The 26695-nt window shown below is 40.7% G+C and overlaps 1 protein-coding gene across 1 annotated transcript in view; it reads left to right on the forward strand.

Annotated features, from left to right (window-relative positions):
- Positions 1 to 26490, forward strand: part of LOC137346751 (LHFPL tetraspan subfamily member 7 protein) — a 312700-nt gene extending 286210 nt beyond the window's left edge. The window contains exon 3 of the mRNA XM_068010530.1: positions 16025 to 26490. Within this exon, the coding sequence (XP_067866631.1) occupies positions 16025 to 16251 (227 nt within the window). The 3' untranslated portion in view covers positions 16252 to 26490. The remainder of the gene's footprint in view (positions 1 to 16024) is intronic.
- The last annotated feature ends 205 nt before the right edge of the window (positions 26491 to 26695 follow it).

Here is a 26695-nt window from a genome sequence, read left to right on the forward strand (position 1 = left end):
ACAAGAAAATGCAGGACCGAGTTCTGCCTATTCACAAAACAATACCCCTTCCATAGCAATTCAGATTTACTTAAAGCAACTTGAAAAATCTTCAAAGATTCTATAGAATTGATAGGAAGGGAATGTACTATTTCCTCCGCGAATCAATAATATAACAAGGAAATAATTGCACTGGCTGTTTCTCATTGACCAAATAACACACACGTTGGGTTCCACCGTTCAATGTCGAGGTCCAAGTCACGACAATTATTCAGGACAGTGATGTTCAGTCTGCAGATTTATAGGCTAAAACCACAGGCCCTGTGAAATGAGCCTTCATAATCAAGTGACAGTGCAGGCACTCTCCTGAATGGTGGCATTCACGCCCTGTATGTTTAATGAATGCAGACCCTGGCTTTGACCCTGTTGGGAAATGTTATCATCAACTGGGATACATGCCAGCTGCCTCCTGCTTTTCTCTAACCCCCGCCTCCAACCTACCAACACTTCAAGTTATTCTATTACTGCTGTTGAACACCAGAGATACATATACCCAAACACACACGTCTGCCAAGACATACAAACAGACAATGTCCCTGACACCACCATCACCATCCCGGGTTATGTCCTGTTCCACCAGCAGGACAAACCCACCAAAGGTGGCAGCACAGTGGTATACAGTCGGGAGGAAGTTGCCCTGGGAGTCCTCAACATTGACTCCTGACCCCATCTGGCATCAAACATGGGCAAGGAAACCTCCTGCTGATTACCACCTACCACCCTCCCTCAGCTGATGAATCAGTACTCCTCCATGTTGAACACCAATTGGAAGAAGCACGAAGGGTAGCAAGGACATAGAATATACTCTGGGTGGAGGACTTCAATGTCCATCAGCAAACTCGGTAGCAAACTGGCAGAGTCCTAAAGGACATAGCTGCTAGACAGGGTCTGCAGCAGGTGGTGAGGGAACCAACAAGAGGGAAAAACCTACTTGACCTCATCCTCGCCGATCTACCTGTTGCAGATGCATCTGTCCATGACAGTGTTAGTAGGAGTGACCACCTTACTGTTCTTGTGGAGACAAAGTCCTATCTTCACATTGAGAATACCCAGCATCGTGTTCTGTGGCACTACCACCGTGCTAAATGGGACAGATTTCAAACATATCTAGCAATTTAAAACTGGGCATCCATGAGGCACTGTGGGCCATCAGCAGCAGAATTGTATTCAACCACAATCTGTCACTCCATTGCCCGGCATATCCTCCACTCTACCATTCCCATCAAGCCATGGGACCAATCCTGTTTCAATGAAGAGTGCAGGAGGGAATGTCAGGAGCAGCTCCAGGCATACCTAAAAATGAGGTGTCAGTCTGGTGAAGCAACAACACAGGACTTTTTGCATGCCAAACAGCGGAAGCAGCATGTGATAGACGGGGCTAAGCGATCTCACAACCAACAGATCAGATCTAAGCTCTGCAGCCCCGCCCCAGTCGTGAATGGTGATGGACAATTTAACAACTAACAAGAGGAGGAGATTCCACAAATATCCCCATCCTCAACAATGGAGGAACCCAGCACATCGGCACGAAAGACAAGGCTGAAGCATTTGCATTCATATTCAGCCAGAACTGCCGTGTGAACAATCCATCTCGGCTCCCTTCTGACATCCCCAGCATCACACGTGCCAGTCTTCAGCCAATCTGATTCACATCACGTGATATCAAGAAATGGCTGAAGGCACTGGATACTGCAAAGGCTATGGGCCCTGACAACATTCCAGCAATAGTACTGAAGACTTGTGCTCCAGAACTAGCCGCACCCCAGCCAAGCTGTTCCAGTACAGCTAAACACTGACATCTACCCGGCCATGTAGAAAATTGCTCAAGTATGTCCTGTACACAAAAAGCGGACAAATCCAACTTGGCCAATTACCGCCCTATCAGTCTACTGTCAACCATCATCAAAGTGATGGAAGGGGTCATCGACAGCGCTATCAAGCGGCACTTTCTCAACAATAAGCTGCTCACTGATGCTCAGTTTGGGTTCCACCAGGACCACTCAGGGGTGAGGTGAGAGTGACTGCCCTTGACATCAAGGCAGCATTTGACCGAGTATGGCATCAAGGAGCCCTAGCAAAGCTGGAGTCAGTGGGAATCAGGGGGAAAACTACCCCCTGATTGGAGTCATACCTAGCACAAAGGAAGATGGTTGTGGTTGTTGGAGGTCAAACATCTCAGACCCAGGACATCACTGCAGTCATTCTTCAGGGTTGTGTCCTAGGCCCAACCATCTTCAGCTGCTTCATCAATGATCTTCCCTCCATCATAAGGTCAGAAGTGGGGATGTTCGCTGATGATTGCACCATGTTCAGCACCATTCACAACTCCTCAGATACTGAAGCAGTCCATGTCCAGATGCAGCAAGACCTGGACAATATCCAGGCTTGGGCTGATAAGTGGCAAGTAGCATTCACACCACACAAGTGCCAGGCAACAACCATCTCAAACAAGAGTAAATGTAACCATCTCCCCTTGATATGCAATGTCATTACCATCCCCCACTATCAACATCCTGGCGGTTACCATTGAGCAGAAACTGAACTGGACCAGCCACATAAATGCTGTGGCTACAAAAGCAGGTTGGAGGCTAGGATTTCTGCGGCGAGTAACTCACCTCCTGACTCCCCAAAGCCTATCCACTATTGACAAGACATAAGTCAGGGGTGTGATGGAATACTCTCCACTTACCTGGATGGGTGCAGCTCCAACAACACTCAAGAAGCTCAAAACTATCCAGGACAAAGCAACCGACTTGATTGGCACCCCATCCACCACCTTCAACATTCACTCTCACAACACCGACACACAGTGGCAGTAGTGTGTACCATCTACAAGATGCACTGCAGCAACTCACCAAGGCTCCTTCAATAGCACCTTCCAAATGTGACCTCTACCAACTAGATGGACAAGGACAGCAGATGCATGGGAATTCCACCACCTGTAAGTTCCCCTCCAAGCTGCACACCGTCCTGACTTGGAACTATATCGCCGTTCCTTCACTGTCGCTGGGTCAAAATCCTAGAACTCCCTTCCTAACAGCACTGTGGGTGTACCTACCTCACATGAACTGCAGCGGTTCAAGAAGGCAACTCACCACCACCTTCTCGAGGGCAAATAGGGATGAGCAATAAATGCTGGCCTAGCCAGCGATGCCCACATCCCATGAATGAACAAAAAAAAAACACGGTCCAGCTCCTGTTATACTGCATGTGCCTATTGATTGGGGATGTGTACTAGTTGCGTAAAAAGGCTATCTGTTGAGTAAGAAAAAACACTAAATCACTACATTTCATTATAAAGTTTGATCATCTGATACTTGTTATATTCCAGTGTTTCTCCCCTGGCCTTCCATCTACAGTTAATTCTAAAATAAATAAAAAGCAACTTTCATTGAAATAGCGGTTCATCAAAAAAAAATCTCAAACTGCTTCACAGGATGAAGGTTGAGGGATGGGCAGGACTGGCAGCTCAATGTTCCGGGCTACCGATCCTTCCGGCGTGACAGAGGTGGAGGTAAGAGAGGAGGGGGAGTTGCACTATTGATTAGGGAGGACATCATGGCAGTACTTAGAGAGGATATCCCAGGGGGAATGTCCAGTGAGGCCATATGGGTAGAACTTAGAAATAAGAAAGGGGTGATCACTTTGATGGGATTATACTATAGGCCCTCCAATAGTCAGAGGGAAGTGGAGGAGCATATATGTAGGGAAATCACAGATAGGTGCAGGAATTATAGGGTTGTAATAATAGGTGATTTTAACTTCCCTAATATTGACCGGGACTGCCTTAGTGCTAAGGGATCAGATGGGGAAGAATTTGTTAAGTGTGTCCAAAACAGTTTTCTGAAGCAGTATGTGGATGGCCCTACTAGAGAAGGGGCTACCCTCGATCTCCTCTTAGGAAATGAGGATGGGAATGTGGTTGATGTGTCAGTGGGGGAGCACTTGGGACCAGTGACCATAACTCTCTTAGCTTCAAGATGGTTGTGGAACAGGATAGGACTGGTCTTCAGGTTGAAGTCCTAAATTGGGGGAAGGTTAATTTCGATGGCATCAGACAGGAACTCTCAAAAGTTGAATGGGAGAGGCGGTTTACAGGTAAAGAGACGTCTGTCAAGTGGGATGCTTTTAAAAGTGAGATAGGAAGAGTTCAGGGCCGGCATGTTCCTGTTAGATGGAAGGGCAAGGCTGACAAGTTTAGGGAACCTTGGTTGATGAGGGATACTGAGGATCTGGTCAGGACAAAGAAGGAGGCATATGTCAGGTATAGGCAGCTGGGATCGAGCTAGTCCCTCGAGGAGTATAGGGGATGTAGCACTACACTTAAGAAGGAAATTAGGAGGGCGAAAAGGGGCCATGAGATTTCCCTGGCAGATAAGATAAAGGAGAATCCTAAAAGATTCTATAAGTATATTAAGAGTAAAAGGGTAGCTAGGGAAAGAGTAGGTCCCCTTAAGGATCAGCGTAGCAATCTATGTGTGGAGCCACAGGAAATGGGTGAGGTCTTAAATGAATATTTCTCGTCCGTATTTACCGTGGAGGTCATGGAAGCTAGTGAGTTCAAGGGAGGGAACACCGATATCCTGGAGCATATCAACATTACAAAAGAGGAGGTGTTGGAGGTTTTGAAGTGCATTAAGGTGGATAAATCCCCAGGGCCTGACCAGGTGTATCCTAGGATGCTATGGGAAGCAAGGGAGAAGATTGCTGGGGCCCTGGCAGAGATTTTTGTATCATCGTTAGCCACGGGTGAGGTACCGGAAGACTGGAGGATAGCTAATGTTGTGCCTTTATTTAAGAAGGGCAGCAGGGGTAAGCCAGAGAACTACAAGCTGGTGAGCCTTACATCAGTGGTGGGAAAGTTATTGGAAGGGATTCTGAGAGACAGGATTTATATGCATCTGGAAAGGCATGGTCTGATTACGGATAGTCAACATGGCTTTGTGCGTGGGAAATCATGTCTCACGAATTTGATTGAGTTTTTTGAGGAGATAACCAAGAGGATTGACGAGGGCAGGGCGATGGATATTGTCTACATGGACTTTAGCAAGGCCTTTGACAAGGTCCCGCATGGTAGGCTGGTCTAGAAGGTTTGAACACATGGGATCCAGGGTGAGCTAGCAAATTGGATACAAAATTGGCTTGGTGATAGGAGGCAGAGGGTGGTAGTGGAGGGTTGTTTTTCAGATTGGAGGCCGGTGACCAGTAGTGTGCAGCAGGATTCGGTGCTGGGCCCTCTGTTGTTTGTCATATATATTAATGACTTGGATGTGAATGTAAGGGGCATGATTAGTAAGTTTGCAGATGATACCAAAATTGGTGGTATAGTGGACAGTGAAGAAGGTTGTTTAAGGTTACAACAAGATATAGATCAACTGGGAAAGTGGGCAAGGGAGTGGCAAATGGAATTTAACGCAGACAAGTGTGAAGTGATGCATTTTGGGAAGTTAAACCAGGGCAGGACATATACAGTGAATGGCAGGGCCCTAAAGAGTGTTCTTGAGCAGAGAGACCTTGGGGTGCAAGTACATAGTTCCCTGAAAGTGGCAACACAGGTAGACAGGGTGGTGAAGAAGGCGTATGGCAAGCTTGCCTTCATTGACCGAGGCATTGAGTACAAGAGTTGGGACGTCATGTTACAGTTGTACATGACGTTGGTTAGGCCGCATTTGGAGTACTGTGTGCAGTTCTGGTCGCCGCACTACAGGAAAGATGTGATTAAGCTAGAGAGGGTGCAGAAAAGATTCACAAGGATGTTGCCTGGTTTGGAGGGCTTGAGTTATAAAGAGAGATTGGATAGGCTGGGTCTGTTTTCCCTGGAGCGAAGGAGGTTGAGAGGGGACATGATAGAGGTATATAAAATTATGAGAGGCATAGATAGGGTAGATAGCCAGAGTCTGTTTCCCATGGTAGAGTGACTAAAACTAGAGGGCATAGATTTAAGGTGAGAGGGAGGAGGTTTAAAGGGGATCAAAGGGGTAAATTTTTCACACAAAGAATAGTGGGTATCTGGAATGAGCTGTCTGAGGAGGTGGTGGAGGCAGGAACAGTAGCGACATTTAAGAGGCATCTGGACAGGTACTTGAATGAGCAAGGCATAGAGGGATATGGAATTAATGCAGGCAGGTGGGATTAGTATAGATAGGCATTATGGTCGGCATGGACGCGGTGGGCCGAAGGGACTGTTTCTATGCTGTACGACTCTATGACTCTATGAATCTTAGGAGTATTTGTAAACATGACAAACACTCTGCAAAGTTCCCAAACAGCAATCAGGTGAACAGCCAGTTAATCGGCATTTTTCCCCACCAAGTGACATTATTAAATGATGATTGTTGGCCGGGACTCTAGGAGAACTACCTGTTCTTCACATAGTATACTGGGATTTTTAATGTTCATCTGAATCAGCAGATGGGTTGAACATCTCATCTGTAGAATGGTACTTTGACAATCTTGCCTTAGCACTGCTGTGGAATGTCAGCCTAGTTCGGGACATGGACTCAAACCCACAACATCGAACCCAGCAGTGAGAGTGCTAAATATCTACTTTCATAAAAAGTCACTGATTTTTTCACAACCTTGAAATTTTCTGTCAGAGTCAGATTTATTACATGCTTGACAGCATCCACCCACTAGCCAGCAAACATCCTGTCTTGTCATGAAATGCCCTCTATCACACACATACGGTGATAATTTGCAGCCTATGACAATCTATACTTACATTTTTCATATCAAATGCTAGAGATACTTAATTCTGAGAAATTATATGAGGAGTAAGAGGATTTAAAAGTTGAAATCCAGTCAAAAGATTAGATTCCATTGCTCTCATACTGTAGCATCTTAATCTCGTGAGTTCAGATTCCATCATGTACAATGACGTAACCGTGGGTTATGGGTAGATTCCTCTAAAGCTGGGGGTTCAGCTATGTTGCCAAGGCACCATAAGAGGAGCGGACCAGGGTGTCGCGGAGGGAACGATCCCTTTGGAATGCTGACAGGGGAGGGGAGGGGAAGATGCGTTTGGTCGTGGCATCACGCTGGATGTGGCGGAAATGGCGGAGGATGATCCTATGGATATGGAGGCTGGTGGGGTGGAAAGTGAGGACAAGGGGAACTCTGTCACAGTTCCGGGAGGGAGGGGAAGGGGTGAGGGGAGAGGTGCGGGAAATGGGATGGACATGGTTGAGAGCCCTGCCAACCACAGTGTTCCCTCTGCGACACCCTGGTCCACTCCTCTGTTACCCCCAACACCTCATCCCCTTCCTACAGATCCTTCCCACCCTCTGTCCTTTCAACACCTTGCCCTTTGTTATCTCTTGCCCCACCCCTGCTTTATTTGCTTAAAACCTATTACATTTCTAACATTTGCCAGTTCTGACGAAAGGTCACTGACCTGAAATGTTAACTCTGGTTCTCTCTCCACAGATGCTACCAGACCTGCTGAGTATTTCCAGCATTTCTTGTTTTTATTTCAGATTTCCAGCATCTGCAGTATTTTGCTTTGATTGTAGTTATGAGGTGTTTTCTTGTATTACTATTATAGCTGTCATGTAATACACCTTCCACTTTGTTGATGTTAGAAGAACTGTTCCATTCAATTGTTATTGCACAACTTTCTTGCTAAAAGCTACTAAAGCAACACCTCATACGATTATTAGTATGTTCAAATATAAAACCACTTACTCTGCTGGAAATGCACCAAAATTAAATAAACCTTATGTTCTATTCCCAACCGTCCTCCTTCATGGAGACTCTCGACTCAAAGTTATTTTATAAAATATATGTATTAAGAAAGGTATGCTTGCATTTAAAATGTATTTTATGTCAAAAAGTCTCAAAACACTTCACAGACAATGAGTTACACAATAAACAACAGAAAATGCTGTCAACACTCAGTCCTTCTGTTGAAAGGTCATCAAGTTGAAACATTAACCCTACCTTCCTCTTTCCACAGATGCTGGCTGACCTGCTGAGTGTTTCTAGAGTTTTCTGGTTTTATTTCATATTTCCTGCAATGTTTTGCTAAATTAATTCCATCCTTCCAATCCAAGCTTTGAAGAGCTTTTGTTAAAAAATTTCAGGACCATTTCAATCATCTGCCTCAACTCTTCTTCGGCATTGCAGTGGGTTGTAGCACCATTTCAACAGCATGAAATAGCATTGTTGAGTAATAAGCTGTTAATTTCTCAAGCATACTTTGGCATTTAGTTTCATTGTATGCATGAAGCCGACCTCAATGCTAGAGTAGGTAATGGGAGTTGATTTTTCTTTTATGTGACTTCTCTTGGGATTGATGCCTGCAATTCTGAAATAGATGTTGAATTAAATATTGATTGTTCTTTAGTAGCACATGCTTATAAACACAGCATTGTAGACAGGGATAAGACAGAAACTCAATGAATCATGTATTGCGCACAGACACTGAGAACCACATTTGATGCACACACACCATTGCCCACCATTGTCTCACTTCATCTTGTACAGAATGTGCAAACAAAGAAAACATTATTTTGGCAGGGTGCAAAGTACTTCTATGGCATTTAAGTCACAAATGTGTTATGCCACCTCAGCCATGCAAATAAAGCAATGCTACCCTCTCCCTCCCAACTGAATTGTCTACATTGTGATGGATTATAGCGATGCTTTCCAGTAAATATGTACATGATCTGCTTCATGGTATTCTTTATTAGAATCCAATAAGTAGTTCAGGATCAACTACTTTCATGAACAAGTGAACAAAACATCTCGCACAGGCTTCTGACCAGCCAGCAGTTGCGCCTCAGAAATAACAGAGATCTTTCATGATAACCTGATATAACAAAACACTATAAATTACAAATCAGAGAAGCATTGAACATGTGGGGTAATAGAAAGCTGGCAATGCTTTGCTTAGCAGCATCTAGAATGTGCTTTTTGATTTAGCTCATCCTTTCCTCTACTATTTCTAACCTTGATGACGTCCTACACTATGCAGGCCTTGGCCCTTCATCTAGATTTGTTATTTTAAAAGGTAGTTATTTGGCTGAGAGGTTGCAGTGATATCATAATCAGCAAACCACATTAGTGGTTAATAAACATTAAGGTTGAACAGTTGCTTTAAAATCCCATCCTTCCTAAGCTGTATTGTCAGCAAGCTAAACAACTTCATGATTTTTGTTGTCTTTTCAAATCCTTCACAGCCTTGCTTTACCCGAGTGAACAACCTTCTCCAGTTGAGCATCTCTGACAGAAGGACATAACATCCGAAAGCAAGAAAAGGCCATTTTGTCCACCAATCCTGCTCCATTAGTGTCCAATATTAGTGTATGATTATTCAATTACAGGTTCCCCCCTCCTCAGTAACCTGTTGAGCCCCTAATGTTGGGAGCACCAAGTCCATTCCTATTACCTGCAATTAAACAGTTTTATTAATAATTAATCCTCAGTTCCTTTTCTCAATAGATAAAATACCAGCTCTATTTAAAGTATCATTTAATCCTGAATCAGTTATCTGCTCTGGGTGTTTGTTCTGTTTGACTTCAGTTGCTCTTCACTCCCAATCTATCATCAAAATTATTTCAGTCTTGATGCCCATGCCCTCTGGAACACTCTTCCAAAACCACATTTACTTGCTACCTCCTTCCTTCTTTTCAAAAACCGCCTTAAAACTCTTCTCTTTGACTGTGTTTTAAGTCTTTTCATCATTAGATTTCCATACTACCATTCCATGTGGTATCCATCTCTTAAATACTCCAATATACTCAGACCAGTTTTGCTCTATAGTTACAGCAATTCCTTGGTCAGCTGCAATGGGCAGGAATGAAACAAATGAGAAGAGGAGAAAAAAATGCTCTATTTCCTTTACAGGAACATGGGAACATACAAGAGTAGGCTATTCAGCCCCTCAATCCTGTTCTGTCATTCATTTAGAGCATGGCTGATCTGCATATTAATTCCATTTATCTTCCTTTGATACAGGATAACTGAGATTAATATTTTAGGTAAGGTTTTGATATTTTAATTCATCTAGCCTCAACAACCTTTTGAGGGAGAGGGGTCCACTACAGGAGGAGCATTACATAAATACAGACGGTTGCCCTAAATTTGGTATTAGTCAACAATTCTTTCGTACTGAGGTATGACATGTGCCCAGATCTTTGGTATAGACAGCTTGATGTTGATAAATTAGCACTAAAAGATCACTACAATATAATATCCTCAACCAACTGTTTACCAGGAAATATGCTATGCATTATATACATTACAACTTTCTATTAAGAACCATTTTCTCTAAAAGTACAAAAATCAATTTAGCGAACAATTTGGCTTTCATTCAGCCATTCGCCTTTTTTGCTGCAGAGGATACAATTTGCACCAGATTAGTGCTAAAATGATGCAATAGTATAAAAGCACCTGCTTAATCGTTTATTTGCATGGATTAGTTTTGGCGTCATATAGCAATTCATAGAATGGGAAATCCCCATATTATTCCAGTTGAGAACAAGTTTTGTTCTTGTTTTAGCTTGAAATCTTTATGTGATCCCAGGAAACATCTTCAGTAAATCATAACCAGGCATGAGGAAAGTACCATCAATCACTTACCTAACAGGACTTGATGAAAATATACATGACAACAGAGTCAGATTTTAAGGTTACCCAGAACCTAGATAGTAGTTCAAGGCTGTCAGGAATAACACATTCAGAACAGGCATTACAACACATGAAAAGCTTTGCAACAACGTATGGAAGATGTCACAATAACAGTCATGCCACAGTTGATCTTTCATAATGGAGAATCCCCACCCTCGTTAGATATGGTCATTTACAGCACCCTGTCAAGGCCAGTTTTGGGATATTGATTATAACTTGTCCAGAGCTCATTATAACATTCTGAATATTTGTCACCCTGTATCAAATGTGAAGTATGCTATTTTGGCTGAACAAGAAATTGGTGTAGATCAATGGACTCCATCAGTAAAATATATTATAATGGATAACAGAATTAATCACAAATGAGGAACAATACAATTAGCATCTGGCTCAAATCAGATGTTCAGAAAAGCTTAACTGCAGATTTTGGATTATATGTTGCAGCGGAATGCAAAAAATAAACAACTTTATTGTAAACTTATGGTATAAGTACTCTAGGAAGTCATGTATCTGGTTTCTCACAATGGATTTTATCAACATCATATGGGGGTATAAACCATCAACGTATTGCAACACATAGGGCTGAATTTTGTTTCCCTGCTCGGGCGAAAGAACTGGCAGCCAGCATGCACGATCCACATGCCACCATGCAGCCGTGATCTTCAGCCTGGCGGCTCATTACAATATACAGGGTGGCTGCACCCCTGCCCCCGCAGTTAACAGTGTCAGCTGTCTCTGCACAGGTGCTGGCACTATTTTTAAAGGGCTGCCAGTCCTGCTCAGAGAATGCAGAGTTGCCCCCATTCGCCCCCACACTACACTGAAAATAAATGTTTGACTCGTTCCCTCCCCCCACTACTCTAAAACTGCAGAGGTCAACCCTTTCCCCCACATACTAAAAATGCAGAGTTGACCCCGCTGCCCCCCCCCCCTCAACCCCACTACACTTTAAATGCTGTGATCCCCCCTTCCGCACCTCAGTAGCGCCAGCTTTCCCTGGACGGGAGAGTGAAGACACGTGAGTGCCACCCGTCACACTGAAGATCCGGATCCAACAGTAAGATTGTGGGGAATTGTATTTAAATGTATGCATAAAGTTAATTTCAATATTTAAAGTCGGGTCCCGTTGCTAAGTGGAAGAGGGGCCGCCACGGAGCTTCGCCACCGCCGGGAAGATTTGGCCCGGCAATCCCAGCATTGGGCTCCGTGGCGGCCCTCCCCCCCCACCGCCCCGGCCACAGAGCGCAATGTCAGGAGCTGAACAAAATTCAGCCCATAGAGGTCCTCTGTTGTAAATTCCAGGCCTGGCTGACATTCATGGGTGGGCTTCTCCCACATGATTGTAGCAATCTCAGTTGATTTATCAGGCGAAGGTGATGCCCAGTTTAAGGGATTAGTGCACTTATGTTAAGCACTCCCCTGCTTCTCTTTGAATAGTGTCATAGGCAGTCAGGGGCTTGCTTTAATGTTTCATCCAAAAGACAGTACCCTCTGACAATGCAGCACTCCCACAGTGTCAGATTAGATTGTGTGCTGAAGTCTCTGAAGTGGGGATTGAAGTCACCATCTTTGATCTTAGAGGTGAAAGTACCACAACTGAGCCAAGGCAGATACCACAGCTCATCAAGCTGATCCTATTGATTTTTCTTTGATAAATAAAATTCACAACTTGAGTGCTTGACTCCTACAGGCACCCATAGGCCAAATCAGTACAGTTCAGAAATTGATCCCAGATCAGAGCTTTTAGAGCCTCTTCTCAGCTTATTCAAGCAAAAAACATGAATCATTAAAGTAACTTTGAAGTGCAGTGTTCCACTCTGTAAGTCCATGATTATATCTAATTACTACAAATGATAAATCTTTATAAAAACTATAATCTCTAGTAATGTTTACCCATGCCAACGTAACATACTTAGATGTATTTGTGCATCTTTTGTTAACTGCATAGACATCGCTCAAATCAACTGCACATAAAGTATCTCAGGTAATAAACATTACGCACCGTATGAAATTTTCACTATTGTCACATTCTTCTTTCCAGGTGGAGGAGAAACATTAAATTAGGCAAAGCTTTTTGTGCATGAGGTGCAACAGATGATATTAAGATGCATGGTTCTTTAGGGAGCAACGAGAACCCTTCCTTTTAAATATCTGTTGTTATGTTACTTATATTATATGAGTACATTTTCAGGAAAATGTTACAGAACAGTAGTCGAAGTCCGAATTCCCAGACAGGATTCATAAAGACAGGCATCTAGGGGTCCCAGAATTGTCCTGGAGTCTCCAGGATTTAAAGATTAACATAGTAAAATGTCCCAAAGTGTTCCACAGGAGCACTATCAAACAAATTTTGACACAGAGCAACATAAAGGAGATTTTGGAATAGGTGTCCAAAAGCTTGGCTCAAGGAGGTATGTTTTTAGGAGGACCTTAGAAGGAGAGAGAGGTAGAGACACTTAGGAAGGACATTCCAGTGCTTATTACTTTAGCTCAAATCTCTGGTGAGCTAATTGGACCTTCCTCTCTCCACCAATCACCCCTGCACAAATTATCTAATCCATGCCATAGAGTCTGAGGCACTGCCACTGGTTTGGAGCCTCGTAAAATTTACCCTGTGATAAATTATTAAAACGAAAGTTTGGTGTAAGTACATTCTGTTCAAAGTATTTCCTCCTTTTAAAAAGAGAATATACGGACCAGAAATGTATTTGATGTCTAAGTAAAAATACCAATCTTATTACAAGTATGGAGTCACTCTTTGCCAGGCTGTCCAGAGACATGACTGATGGGGAGTGTCATCATGCATCTTGGAGTTGCTCCATAGGAAAGAATGGAGGCAGCAATCTTGGACGAACATGAGAGTCATTGAGCCATATAAAACAACAACAAAAAAAATCACACTATTAACAGCTCAATGCAATGCAGTAAGCTTGGTATGGTCAATCCGTCAACATCTGTCCACCTACTACACAACCTTACAAAAAAAAACTCACTATGTACAGATGCAGTTGCCTGACCAAGAAATTACCTAGGTTTGACAGGAGGGTTGGCAATACAAAGCACTTGGACTTGAATCCAATTAAGAAGCTGCCTTCTAATGCTTTCAAAAGTTTCTAATTTTTTTCCTGATTGCTGTCTTTGTCTGCCAACTGTACACTTTGGCAAACACTGTTTTATCGGGATTAATAGGGTATTGCTTACTTGTAGATTCTGCTGGCTGGTTAGACGGCACTGAACTATTATTTAATAAAAGGTTATGATCTGCTTTTAGCTAACTGAGCAATTGCAGATTGAAACACTCCTAGATTATTCAGCTCCATCATTATAAGTGGTACTGAAGTGCTTTTATTGTTCATCTTTCTATGTGGCCTCTGTGACATAGAGGCATCCCAAACAAAAGCACAAGGTTAAGTGCATCTGTGGTTATGTGCGTGGGAAGCAGAAATTTAACTGTTTCAGTTTCAAGCAGTTATAGTAGTTTATTACTGAAAATACAGATCAAACTATTCCAGATCATAGCTCAGGGATTACAGCATTCAGCTCCCATCTATTGGCCCCTGATACTTGTAGGGGGTGTCAACCTGGAAATGCCAGGAATGTGAAGATCCTGCCAAATTTAACAGAGGTCCTCGTTATCATTTTTCTTTTACACTGTTTCCCGCCTAGCAGCGAGCCAGATTGACAGGCTAGCTGGCTGCCAGGTGGGAATGTCAGGAGTAGAAGCCCATTGGGGACAGTCCCTGGCAACCAGGAAACAGCATGGGTTAGTGGCAGCATGTCAGACCAGCAAACAAGAGGTAGGGCAAAGCAGGAGACTTTGTGGGTTGGTGGGAGTGGGTGGGGAGATGCCAGACTAGAAATCAGGAGGTGGTGGGGAAGCCAAGAGACATTGTGGATTGGGTCAGCCCGTCATGGCAGAAGATTTTGTTGAGTGATCAAGAGAATGGGAGAGCACCTGCTCCTCCGGGCCCACAAGCAGTGCTACAGAAAGCACTTTACCTCATGGATCCAACTGCTGCCACTTACCTTTGGCTACCAGAGCGCCCAAACCCATGTAGGTGTTAAATTCAACTTGCTGTGAAAATATCAGCAATGGAGCTTTATTTGAATATTATAATTATGGGCCTGCCTTTCCAGAGCAAGTTACTCCGATGCCTCAAAACCTGGCCCAGTTAAAGAGAAAGTAACGTGTTGGAGTCTGGTTGCACAAATTTGCCAATTTAACATCCCACCCCTCACCCTATATGCCAGATTAAAATTACCCCATTAGGTATGTAGCTGGAGTATATAAATAAACTGGACTAACGTACAAACTCACTACCTGGTCATCTCGGTTTTGTCAGCTTCAATCAGACATCAAGCCACTCGCGTACACTAAGGCAATAGCTATTAAATCAGTTCTGCCCCATTAAAAGCAGTCTTCCTGTCAGTTCATTGCCAGTAATTAGAATGAACAGATATGGAAAAGTAGGTGTCACAGAGCATTCTGTCATTAAGCAGTGGGAATTGGAGTGGTGAGTGGCAAGACTATGGAGATTAAATATGATGGAAATTGGATTAACAATAATAAAAATTCAAACTGTAGTTATATCATCACGGTTGAGCCTAATTTGTAAGCAATTTTAAGAAGTCCTATTTGTGTGACACCTGGATGGAGTTGTGAATAATTCCCAAGTTCAGAAGTTCACTGTAAACACAATTAACATGCTGAATCTGGCCTTTCCCTCACCCCCAAGAATCTAAAATAAGAATTAAGGTACTTGGTTCCAAAGTTATTGGTTTTCGCTTTACACAGGGCAGCTGGTAAACAGGCAAAATCATTTCCATATCTTCCGGCACTCCTCTGTGCACAAACAGCATCAGTTATTATTTCATGTAAAAAGCTGTGAGATGTTGGTAAGGTTGGGAAAGATGACATCAAATAGCATGGCTGAGAATGGATTTGTTGTGTCAGAGGAGTTTTAAAAAAAATTCTCATGCAAAAATCAAAAATGAACAAATAAAACAATCCTACTGTAGTTCACTTATTAATAAATGTGCACTAATACAGATTTATTAAGAGTCACTTATGGAGAAGTACACTGACTCATTTTGGTATAAATGAACATATATTACTTTAAAAATAAACAGAGCTCTGTATTTCTAACGGGGGTTGCAATCTACATCACTCATCCAGATTTAAAATGTAATCCCTTGCATTCCCTAATGTTAAGAACTCTTGTCCTGTGACTTTAGTGCATTATATCATTTGTTATTGATATCAGCCCAGAAATGCAGGAAATGCTTATTTCCGGTAGAGAAAAATGGGGTAACAATGTAAGATCTTACATTAATAAATTCTTGTTTCTCTTTGCAGTGTTTATCATGGCATCTGGTCTTCTGGTCTACCCTTTTGGATTGAATTCACCCCTTGTGCAGAAATATTGCGGAAATTCCAGCATCTATCACGCAGCAGATTGTCAGATTGGATGGGGTTACATGCTAGCCATCGTTGGAGTCATGCTTGCAGTCTTTCTGCCTTTCTTCTCCAAATACGCACCTAAAGAATCCAGTTCACCGACTCCAATACCTACAATCTTATAGTATTTTTTACTAAAAAGAGACAAAAATGTACCACTGTTAAAAAAAAAATCCTGCTTTTACACTTTCAGAAATGAACAGAAGATATGAAAGCACTTCTTTAAGCTATGAAACAGCTAAAATAAGGTCAATTTGATTTAAGTGACCCAAAGTGCATTACACGAAAAGTCTTCCTGATTTCCTCAAAATACACAGCCAGCTGCCAAGGTTAGCAATACATGCAAAATGCTATAAGGAAATCAGTTACAAGATATATCCTGTGAGCAGTATTGCTGTTACTCTAATTATAAAAACTTAACCTGAAGCAAATATCTATTATTTCAGACTATTTGTATCATCGCCTGGATTGGTTGTTGTTTCCAGGAAACTACAAAGTTGGGTAACAGATATTAGAGGGTTCAATTTATTGAAGAATTTCAGTGATTATGAACAAAGTAACAGGAATGGGCTCAGTGAAGATATCACAGTAACAGAATAACAACATGGTATTTACTAGTTCAAAGAAGGAAACTGAGGCTTATGCTGTTCAGTGCAGCCTTGAAACAAAGAACTGTGAACAGATTAGAAAGTGAAGAGCAATTCTGTGGTTATGGGGTTCCTTTTTCCAAAATATTCTTCTGTTCAATGTCTGTGAACATCAGAATAAACTTTAAACTAGCGTACAGACTGTCAGGAAACATATTTAGAAATGTACTCTTTTTGAGATCAAAATGATAAACAGACATTTATTCAGCAGACAACCAGAACATGCTGGAGATTGCAGATAACTCCAGTTTTAAAAGAAAAGAAAAGCAAAGCAAGGCAAAACTTGTCAAATAGCTGGAGATCTTGTCTTACTTTATAGCAAAAGATCAAAATTTCAGTGATGGACCTCACACTCAGAGTTTTATCAAACGTTAGCAGATGGACATAAAAAGGAACAAACTGTGGACCAAGGCTTGCATATAAAAATGCTTCTAACCAAGGTTGGAAGATCAAAACAGTGCAGTGTGCAAGTTCTCAAAGGGCCTGCACACTACTAAAATCTTTGAATGCATTTCATGCAGTCCTCTCCGCTAATGGCTTTAACGTTCAATCCAGTACATTTAACATTTAAATAGAGAACCTCAAAATCAGCCTTCATGTCAGTATAAAACACATCAGAGCAAGCAGTACAGCCATAACAAATTCAGAATAAACATCTGGATAAATACGTCTGCTCCATACGGATTTAACCTTCTTCAGTTATTATTTAATACAATAGTACCCTTTTAACATGCAATGAAATTCCTTATCAACTCATTCACTACACACAGCCATAACTTGCTCTGAATATGTCCATTCTGCACAGCTCCAACAGTGATTGCAACTATCTTGTTGGGGTTTAGGAACTGCAGTGGTAATGTAGCCAATTGGAATTAACAAGTGAAGTAAGATTTCGTCCTCCTGTATTGATGCTTCAATCTAACACTAGTATAAGATTTTAAGGTAATGATGCAATGACAATTCTTTTTTAAAGAAATTAAGTTGATTTTACATAACATTTTCACAAAGAAAGCAGTTAGAAATCTTACTACTAGTTTTAGATTTGCCAGATTTCTTCATTGACTTACAATTACTTGTAAAGCTATTTTCTTTATTTTTTTTCATTTAAAATGATTGTCTTACCTACTGAGATGGGGTCTTCAATTATCAGATTTGTAACACATTACAATCTATTTGTTGTACAATATTTAACAGTGTTGTAATTCTATTCACTACTAGATATTTGTGCTCTATTCTTAAGCCAAACAGTCTGAATGTTAACGCCATATCGTGCTGGCCTAATCTTGAACCAAATAAAGCATTAAACTACCCATTACATCTGTATTGATCAAACACTAATTAAATTGTCATCTTAAATCTCAGTTTCTTTGTATCTTTAAACTGATCTATGAAAGCCTACGGCCTTTAATACCAACACACATCATCATAATAACAGGACACAAATTTACTAATAAAGCAGTAACATAAAAATGTCTTATTCTCATCACCAGTAGCAATTCACACTCTTCCCCCTACTTCCAAATGCTAATTGATTGCATCAGATTTTTCACACCACAAAATTATTTAGCCAGTTTGACTAGCAAATTATGTTAACAGCCTATTTAATGAGATTCACCTAGTTGGGGATTCTTCTATTTTCCTTTCACCAGAATGGTTCCACTAATTTGCAATTAAAATATTAAAAGATATACAGTTCTCATTGACCCTATAATAAGGCTTTAAATTTTATGTTCTGAGTTAGGATTTGGAATAGGACAGATTAAAAGAATAATTGGAAGCTTCTTGACTACTGATAAAATATATTCAAACATGATTATTAGGATGGACTGTAAGTGCAAGCAACATCATTAAAAGTTGTGGATATCACATTTGATTTCAAGGCTACATACATCCAGAGCATGTATTTAAAGTCCAAAAGAAAATGTTCTTAGCACAGATCAATAGATATCAGGCATAAATACTCATTGATGCATCCTGAAAGAACATGCGATTCAAGATTCCACCGTGCATCTATTTAGGCATTATATCTGCAATGACCTGGAGCATCATGTTTTCTCCACGACAGTAACAAAATTCAACGCAGCTTTAGATCAATAGAAGAAATGATTGGATCGGAATGGATCATTCTGATTTTGAAAGCAGTGACAATAACCTAACATTGACATCTGATTTCTCCGTTTTAAAAACAATTTTTACTCAATTATGTTTTCAGTCCAACAGGCAAAACAAATTGAAATGAAGCTATCATGACTTAATTTCTTTGACAAAATGAAATGACCAGTAATACCACTGTCCACTTAGCAACGCAGAATTCTCAACTTCGACACCATGAGGAAGATTGCCACTTTCTGTATTAAAATCACCAGCACCTCTTTCATAAATGTATTTGCATAACACATAGAAAATCTTCTCCCCCAATTCAGAACATGTGGCTTCATTGGCTTGGCATGCTTTCAGACCTCAGTGTAGTCTGGCGCTAGACCAGCTTGTTTTTACAGTAATATATGTATTTCCCTCCAGGTTTTAACTTTTATCCTGCCCACTTCTGCCTGATTCTTTTACCAAAGCAGTGGGACGGAAAACCCGAGCCGCTGATAGAAACATAGAAAATAGGAGCAGGAGTAGGCCATTCGGCCCTTCGAGCCTGCTCCGCCATTCATTATGATCATGGCTGATCATCCAACCCAGTAGCCTGTTCCGGATTTCGCCCCATACCCTTTGATCGCTTTAGACCCAAGAGCTATATCTAACTCCTTTTTGAAAACATACAATGTTTTGGCATCAACTGCTTTCTGTGGTAGTGAATTCCACAGGCTCACCACTCTCTGGGTGAAGAAATTTCTCCTCATCTCAGTCCTGAATGGTTTACCCCATATTCTTAGACTATGACCCCTGGTTCTGGACTCCCCCACCATCGGGAACATCCTTCCTGCATCTACCCTGTCAAGTCCTGTTAGAATTTTGTAGGTTTCTATGAGATCCCCCTTCACTCTTCTGAACTCCAGCGAATATAATCCTAACCAACTCAATCTCTCCTCATACGTCAGTCCCGCCATCCCAGGAATCAGTCTGGTAAACCTTTGCTGCACTCCATCTATAGCAAGAACATCCTTCCTCAGATAAGGAGACCAAAACTGCACACACTATTCCAGGTGTGGCCTCACCAAGGCCCTGTATAATTGCAGCAAGACATCCTTGCTCCTGTACTCGAATCCTCTCGCTATGAAGGCCAACATACTATTTGCCTTTTTTACCGCCTGTTGCACCTGCATGCTTACCTTCAGCGACTGGTGTACGAGAATACCCAGGTCTCGCTGCATATTCCCCTCTCTCAGTTTATAGCTGTTCAGATAATAATCTGCCTTATTGTTTTTGCTACCAAAGTAGATAACCTCACATTTATTCACATTATACTGCATCTGCCATGCATTAGCCCATTCACTCAACTTGTCCAAATCACTCTGAAGCCTCTCTGCATCCTCCTCACAACTCACCCTCCCACCCAGTTTTGTGTCATCTGCAAATTTGGAGATATTACATTTAGTTCCCTCATCTAAATCATTAATGTATATTGTGAATAACTGGGTTCCTAGCACTGATCCCTGCGGTACCCCACTAGTCACTGCCGGCCATTCTGAAAAAGACCCATTTATCCCTCCTATTTGTTTCCTGTCTGCCAACCAATTTTCTATCCATCACAATACACTACCCCCAATCCCATGCGCTTTAATTTTACATGCTAATCTCTTATGTGGGACTTTGTCGAAAGCCTTCTGAAAGTCCAAATAAAACACATACACTAGCTCCCCCTCATCAACTCTACTAGTTACATCCTTGAAGAATTCTAGTAGATTTGTCAAGCATGATTTCCCTTTCATAAATCCATGCTGACTCTGCCTGATTCTACCACTGTTCCCTAAATGCTCTGCTATAAAATCTTTGACAATGGACTCTAGAATTTTCCCCACTACCGACGTCAGGCTGACTGGTCTATAATTCCCTGCCTTCTCTCTACCTCCCTTTTTAGATAGTGGGGTTACATTAGCTACCCTCCAATCTGTAGGAACTGTTCCAGAGTCTATAGAATCTTGGAAGATGACCACCAATGCATCCACTATTTCTAGGACCACTTCCTTAAGTACTCTGGGATGCATACCATCAGGCCCTGGGGATTTATCGGCCTTCAATCCCATCAATTTACCCAACACCATTTCTCTACTAATACTGATTTCCTTCAGTTCCTCTCTCTCACTAAGCCCTGTGTTCCCCAACGTTTCTGGTATGATATTTGTGTCCTCCTTTTTGAAGACAGAACCAAAGTATGCATTTAGTTGGTCAGCCATTTCTTTATTCCCTATAATAAATTCCCCTGTTTCTGACTGTAAGGGATCTACATTTGTCTTCACTAATCTTTTTTTCTTCACATACCTATAGAAACTTTTATAGTCAGTTTTTATGTTCCCCGCAAGCTTGCTCTCGTGCTCTATTTTCCCCTTCTTAATCAATCCTTTGGTCCTCCTTTGCTAAATTCTAAACAGCTCCCAATCCTCAGGTCTGTTGTTTTTCCTGGCAAATTTATGTGCCTCTTCCTTGGATCTAATGCTATCTCTAATTTCCCTTGTAAGCCATGGTTTGGCTACCTTTCCCGTTTTACTTTTGCGCCAGACAGGGATAAACAATTGTTGCAGTTCATCCATGCGTTCTTTGAATGTTTGCCATTGCCTATCCACTGTCATTCCTTTAAGTAACGTTTCCCAATCTGTCATGGCCAACTCGCGCCTCATACCTTCATAGTTTACTAAGATTCAGGACCCTTGTCTCAGAATCAATTATGTCACTCTCCATCTTGATGAAGAATTCTATCATGTTATGGTCGCTCAACCCCATGGGGTCTCACACCACTAGATTGCCAATTATTCCTCTCTCATTACACAATACCCAGTCTAGGATGGCCTGTTCTCAGCTTCACGTTCAACTGATTGGAGACAACTGTACAAAACTATAATTCTTTACTCTATACCCACAGTCTGCTCCCATCTGACCAAACTGAGGTGAGATGTTTATCTCTTGTCAGGCACCTCAAAAGGGTCCTAGCCAGAAGTTGAGAAAATCACATGCACGATTTACAGATCAGTGTTAAGACTGTTGTGGCACATCAGGGCACAGCCACAGGGAGGTGAATTAAACTTGTTTAGTGCAAATCATTTTAGATTTAATGGAAGAATTCAATATTTTCTATCACAGCTGAAATTTATGTTTTATGGAATGTAAAATGCAACAAGTTTCTTACTGCCAACTTCTGCCATTTAAAGAGCAGAATGTTATTCCAAACGTTAAGGGGCAACTATATTAATGCATTTTCAACTGTATGTACTTATGGAAGAAATGACCACAAACTGATTCTATTCGTCTGTCTTACACCATGTTCTGACCAAACCAATTCGTGCCTTTTATTATCTAACAGCAAGAAACGTCAATAAGCAAGATAACCAGGTTTTCGACTTAACAGTTCAGACAAAAAGTTTTGTACATTGTGTACAAATGTGTTCTATGTTTAGAATTCTGTTTTAATATTTTTTTTCTTTTTTGTGTGAACTGATTTCTAAATGTTTGGTGTAAAAAGTGGCTGTTCGTTTTTCACAGAAAGTTCTGCAGGTGACCAATAGAGTGGTAGTCAAATACTAGTGTTTATACTTCAAAAAGAGATCGGGCACGGTGAACATTACAACCGCTACTCTGGCAACTGCCTTAAACCCCAAAGCGAGAGCAGTCAACTTTGGGAATTAACCAAATCGACTGCTGAAGGCAAGTGACAAATAGCCTTGTTCTAAAACCAAATAAGTTGGCAATTTGAACAACAATCAAAGCTAATTGGTGGCTGTTTTAATATAGTACTGGGTCTATGAGCCAAAACTAGGTGTAGATCTAATTTCACTATAAAAATGAACGTGAAATTATGCTGTGTAAATATTAACATATAAAATTCCCTTTCCATTATTTCACTACAGATGTAAACCCATTTAAAAATAAACAATTTAACACTATTAAAATTGATGACAAAGGAATTTCATATGATTACGTGAAGTGTTGCACACTGATATTCGTGCATTATAATATCAAAGCCCAAGAAATTTGTTGATTCGGAGAACTGTTGAAGAAAGCCAACAGTTCAATAAAGCCAAGAGCAGTTTTCACAATGTACTTTTGTGCAAAATTGCTTCATATACCAGTCATAAAATGCTCCAAATATTTAGCCAAGGCTACTAGAAATAGTGATGATTTCTAGATTATTTTAACTTAAATAAGGGCAGCTACTTTAGTATTACTGGTCAAACATCAAGTGGCTAATTTAAACCATTTCGAACATTGAGAAAATATATTAATTTTGCTGCACAGTAGGATTAGTATATTAGATACAATATATTTTTGCCATTTGCTTTTTTATGTTACTGTGTGAAGTAGCCTCTTAGCTCTTTGTTCTCTTCCACTTTCAAGAATTTCTCCCAAACCACATAACTTTCTGAGCTAAGAGGGTTGTGAGTGACTTTCACCTAGACACTTGCCAATTCTGGTTGCAAAATGGGCATACATATATTGGGGCTGGTGCAGTAAAGTACAAGAGTGATCTTAAGTGTAAAGAAGAATGAGCTATGAAGAAAGACAACAGAATCTTGAACTCTATAACAGAAGGAAAGGTTGCTTCGATAAAGTAAACCTAGAATATTACTTCAAATTAGAATGAGCTGGTAAAACAATAAAATGTATGATTAAAGTTGTGAAAAGTAGAGAGATAGCAGGAACAACTATTTTACATAAGGGATGATTAATGTTTGAAATAACCACCAGGCAGGATAGCAGATATGAAGAAATTGTGGATTGTCAAAATGTAGTTGGATGCCACAATTTAATAGAGGGACAAGCTTCTGTGGGCAAATAGCTTTATTCTGATGCCAGATTTTTCTCATGCTCTCAATGGCATTCTGATGTCTAGTGTGACATACTATCATTCTAGCTGGACATGATCCATCACTTTTAACATTATCTCCCAACATTTTTTATGTAAAAACATTAAAGGTTGCCATCACAAAGCATGATGTTCGATATCCGAATGACTCATTGTGCCCAAAATAACATGAAGATATTTTGTTATATATACAAACATACGAATTAGGAGCAGGAGTAGGCCACTCGGACCCTCGAGCCTGCTCCGCCATTCAATAAGATCATGGCTGATTTGATTGTAACCTCGACTCCACATTCCCGCCTCCCCCGATAACCTTTCAGCCCCTTGCTTATCAAGAAACTATCTACCTCTGCCTTAAAAATATTTAAAGACTCTGCTTTCACTGTCTTTTGAGGAAGAGAGTTCCAAAGACTCACGACCTTCTGCATTTATTTTTAAATGTAATTGAAAAATAAAGTATCGTCTGAACTGTCACTTTAAATCTAAACTATCTGCTAGCACTCACACTCAGAATACTAATGAGGTTTTTCTTTCATCTGATGTTAGTCAGCGCAATTATTTGAAGTGAGATTCATGCACAGCATTGATAGAATTTGAGATATGCAAGCATTTGGGGGCTGCTGCACCAACAAATATGTGCCCCTTCTTGATTCCAGACAATACATGTTGACCTATGTATTTGCATAAAGTTGTGGCAATAATATTACATTGACTAGTTGAGTGTAATATACCAATTGTCCCCCTTCAGTGCAATGCATCTTTCCTGCAGCATGGAGGTGGATTCTGGCATCAAGAAGTTTAGCTCAAAACAAATTGATTGCAGCTAAGGAGATGATCTGGGATGTGCAAAATTGAATACAGAATACAGAATGGCAAGGTCCAGGCTTTTATCCTTCGTGTGTGCTGTGGTGAGTGATCTCAGGTAAGGTGATAATAGGGGTTTTTATATTCGGATTATTGGTATTAGAAAGGAAAATAATCAATTAAGGTTCCTGCTTATGTTTACTATCTACTGACCCAGCTTATCCAATAACCTAGCTGAAAAGTATGTCTATGTCAACATTTGATGAGGACAGAATTGAGCTCAGTTGCAATTCATAAAATCATAAAATGGTTACAGGAGGCCATTTGGCCCTTCAAATCTGTGCCAGCTCTCTGTAAGAGCAATTTAGCTAGTCCTACACCCCTGCAATTTTTTTCTCTTCAGGTGCTCATCCAATTCCTTTTTGAAAGCCACGATTGAATCTGCCTCCACCATCCTCTCGGGCAGTGCATTCCAGATCGCAATCACTTGTTGCATAAAACAGATTTTCCTTTGGTTCTTTTGCCAGTCACCTTAAATCTGTGTCTTCTGGTTCTCAACCCTTCCACCAATGGGGACATTTTCTCTCTATACTCTGTCTAAACTCCTCATGATTTTAAAATTGCCATCTCTCCCATGGTCAAGTAGACTGATAACACTCACTATCAAGGCTAACAGAAGGAAAGTGGCTAGTAGAGGGAAGCTGATGGCTGTGTGGCCATTTGGGAACCCAGAGAGAAGAAGGGTGCAACTGGAGGGGCAAAAAATTCTGAGATTGGTTTCTAGCCAACAATACTGAACCAGTGTTACATGTTATTCTTACTTGAAATAAATGGTAGATCATGTGCAAAATTAGAAATACTGCAAAACAACATTCAACATGTTAGCAATAACAGGTATTTTTTAAACAATCACATTCTTGCTTTGACTGTTACTTAATCTTGTGCTTCAGTTTATGAAAATAAAACAGAATGTTAGACATGGTTTCCAAACAACTATATAAATGGTTCATCTTCCACCTCACTGATAATTGAGACTAAGAATGTTTCCCTTATTTCTTGCCTCGATATAGCTCTGGCCAATCAAGCTGTACAAGATTTGTCTCAATCCTAAAATAAAAACAGCATAAATAATCTATTTATAACACATCCCAGCAAACAGTCCAACTGAAAAAAAGCATATAAATAAGAAAAATGCATCCTATCCCAATTAAAATGAGGTGTGCATGTAATTCCTTTTCCCGCTGTTTGAATTAGTAGAAAAGCTTAACTAAATAAGCCTCTTCTGTAATGTAATTGCCTATGAAATATAGCATTTCTGTAAACAATAAAAAGAACATGCATTCACAGAAATCACTTGCCTTTACAATTGATCCAGCTAAGATGGGTTATAAGATATAGCTTGTTAAAATAAGTTTTAGTACCTCAACCCGCAAGCTTGTCCAAGTGCTTAAACCTTAGAACAACTAATTCACTTCTCCTCCAGTCGTAAGACTACATTAAATTCAAGGGATAAGTGAGTTACAAATTTAACTGGTCTAACTAAAACTTTTTATAGGAGACATGCTGTTCAGTTACTTTATAGAGCTCAAGACATTGGGTAATGGTAATGGTGCCAGTACAATGCTGTGATAAATTATTGCTTAATCTATCCCCGCAAAGGACGAACAAGTGCTTCAAAGAAAAACTGCTGTACTTTGAAACACATATTCAGATCTCCCCACAAGGCCACTGGTAAACCACTCTATTGTGGACCGCTTTCTGATGTTGTGAACTCGTTCTTGTACAGTGATTTTGTTGTAAATAAATAAGCGGAATAATTGTTATGGTTTATTCAACATTCTAAATGTATAATTTTCATGTTGGCAAGTACACAATGGATTTTAAAGTACTTTACCAAATCTGTTTGTGTTTTTAAGTTGACTTGTCTGCACCTACCATGATGTTAATAAATTTATGTACCTTACTCGTTATTGAATAAAATTGTGTTTAACAAACCCAAATACTTTCACTCATTTTATTAAATATCACAAATCTACTTCAAAGAAAAATCCAGATAATTATTTTAGGTCAGTGTTATCCAATATGCCAACCAAATGTGGCTCATACATTTCTTGTTAGTAAATAAATGATTAATAGACACCATCACTGGGCATG

The sequence above is a fragment of the Heterodontus francisci genome, chromosome 30 (genome assembly GCF_036365525.1).
Source record: "Heterodontus francisci isolate sHetFra1 chromosome 30, sHetFra1.hap1, whole genome shotgun sequence".
Taxonomy (NCBI): Eukaryota; Metazoa; Chordata; class Chondrichthyes; order Heterodontiformes; family Heterodontidae; genus Heterodontus; species Heterodontus francisci.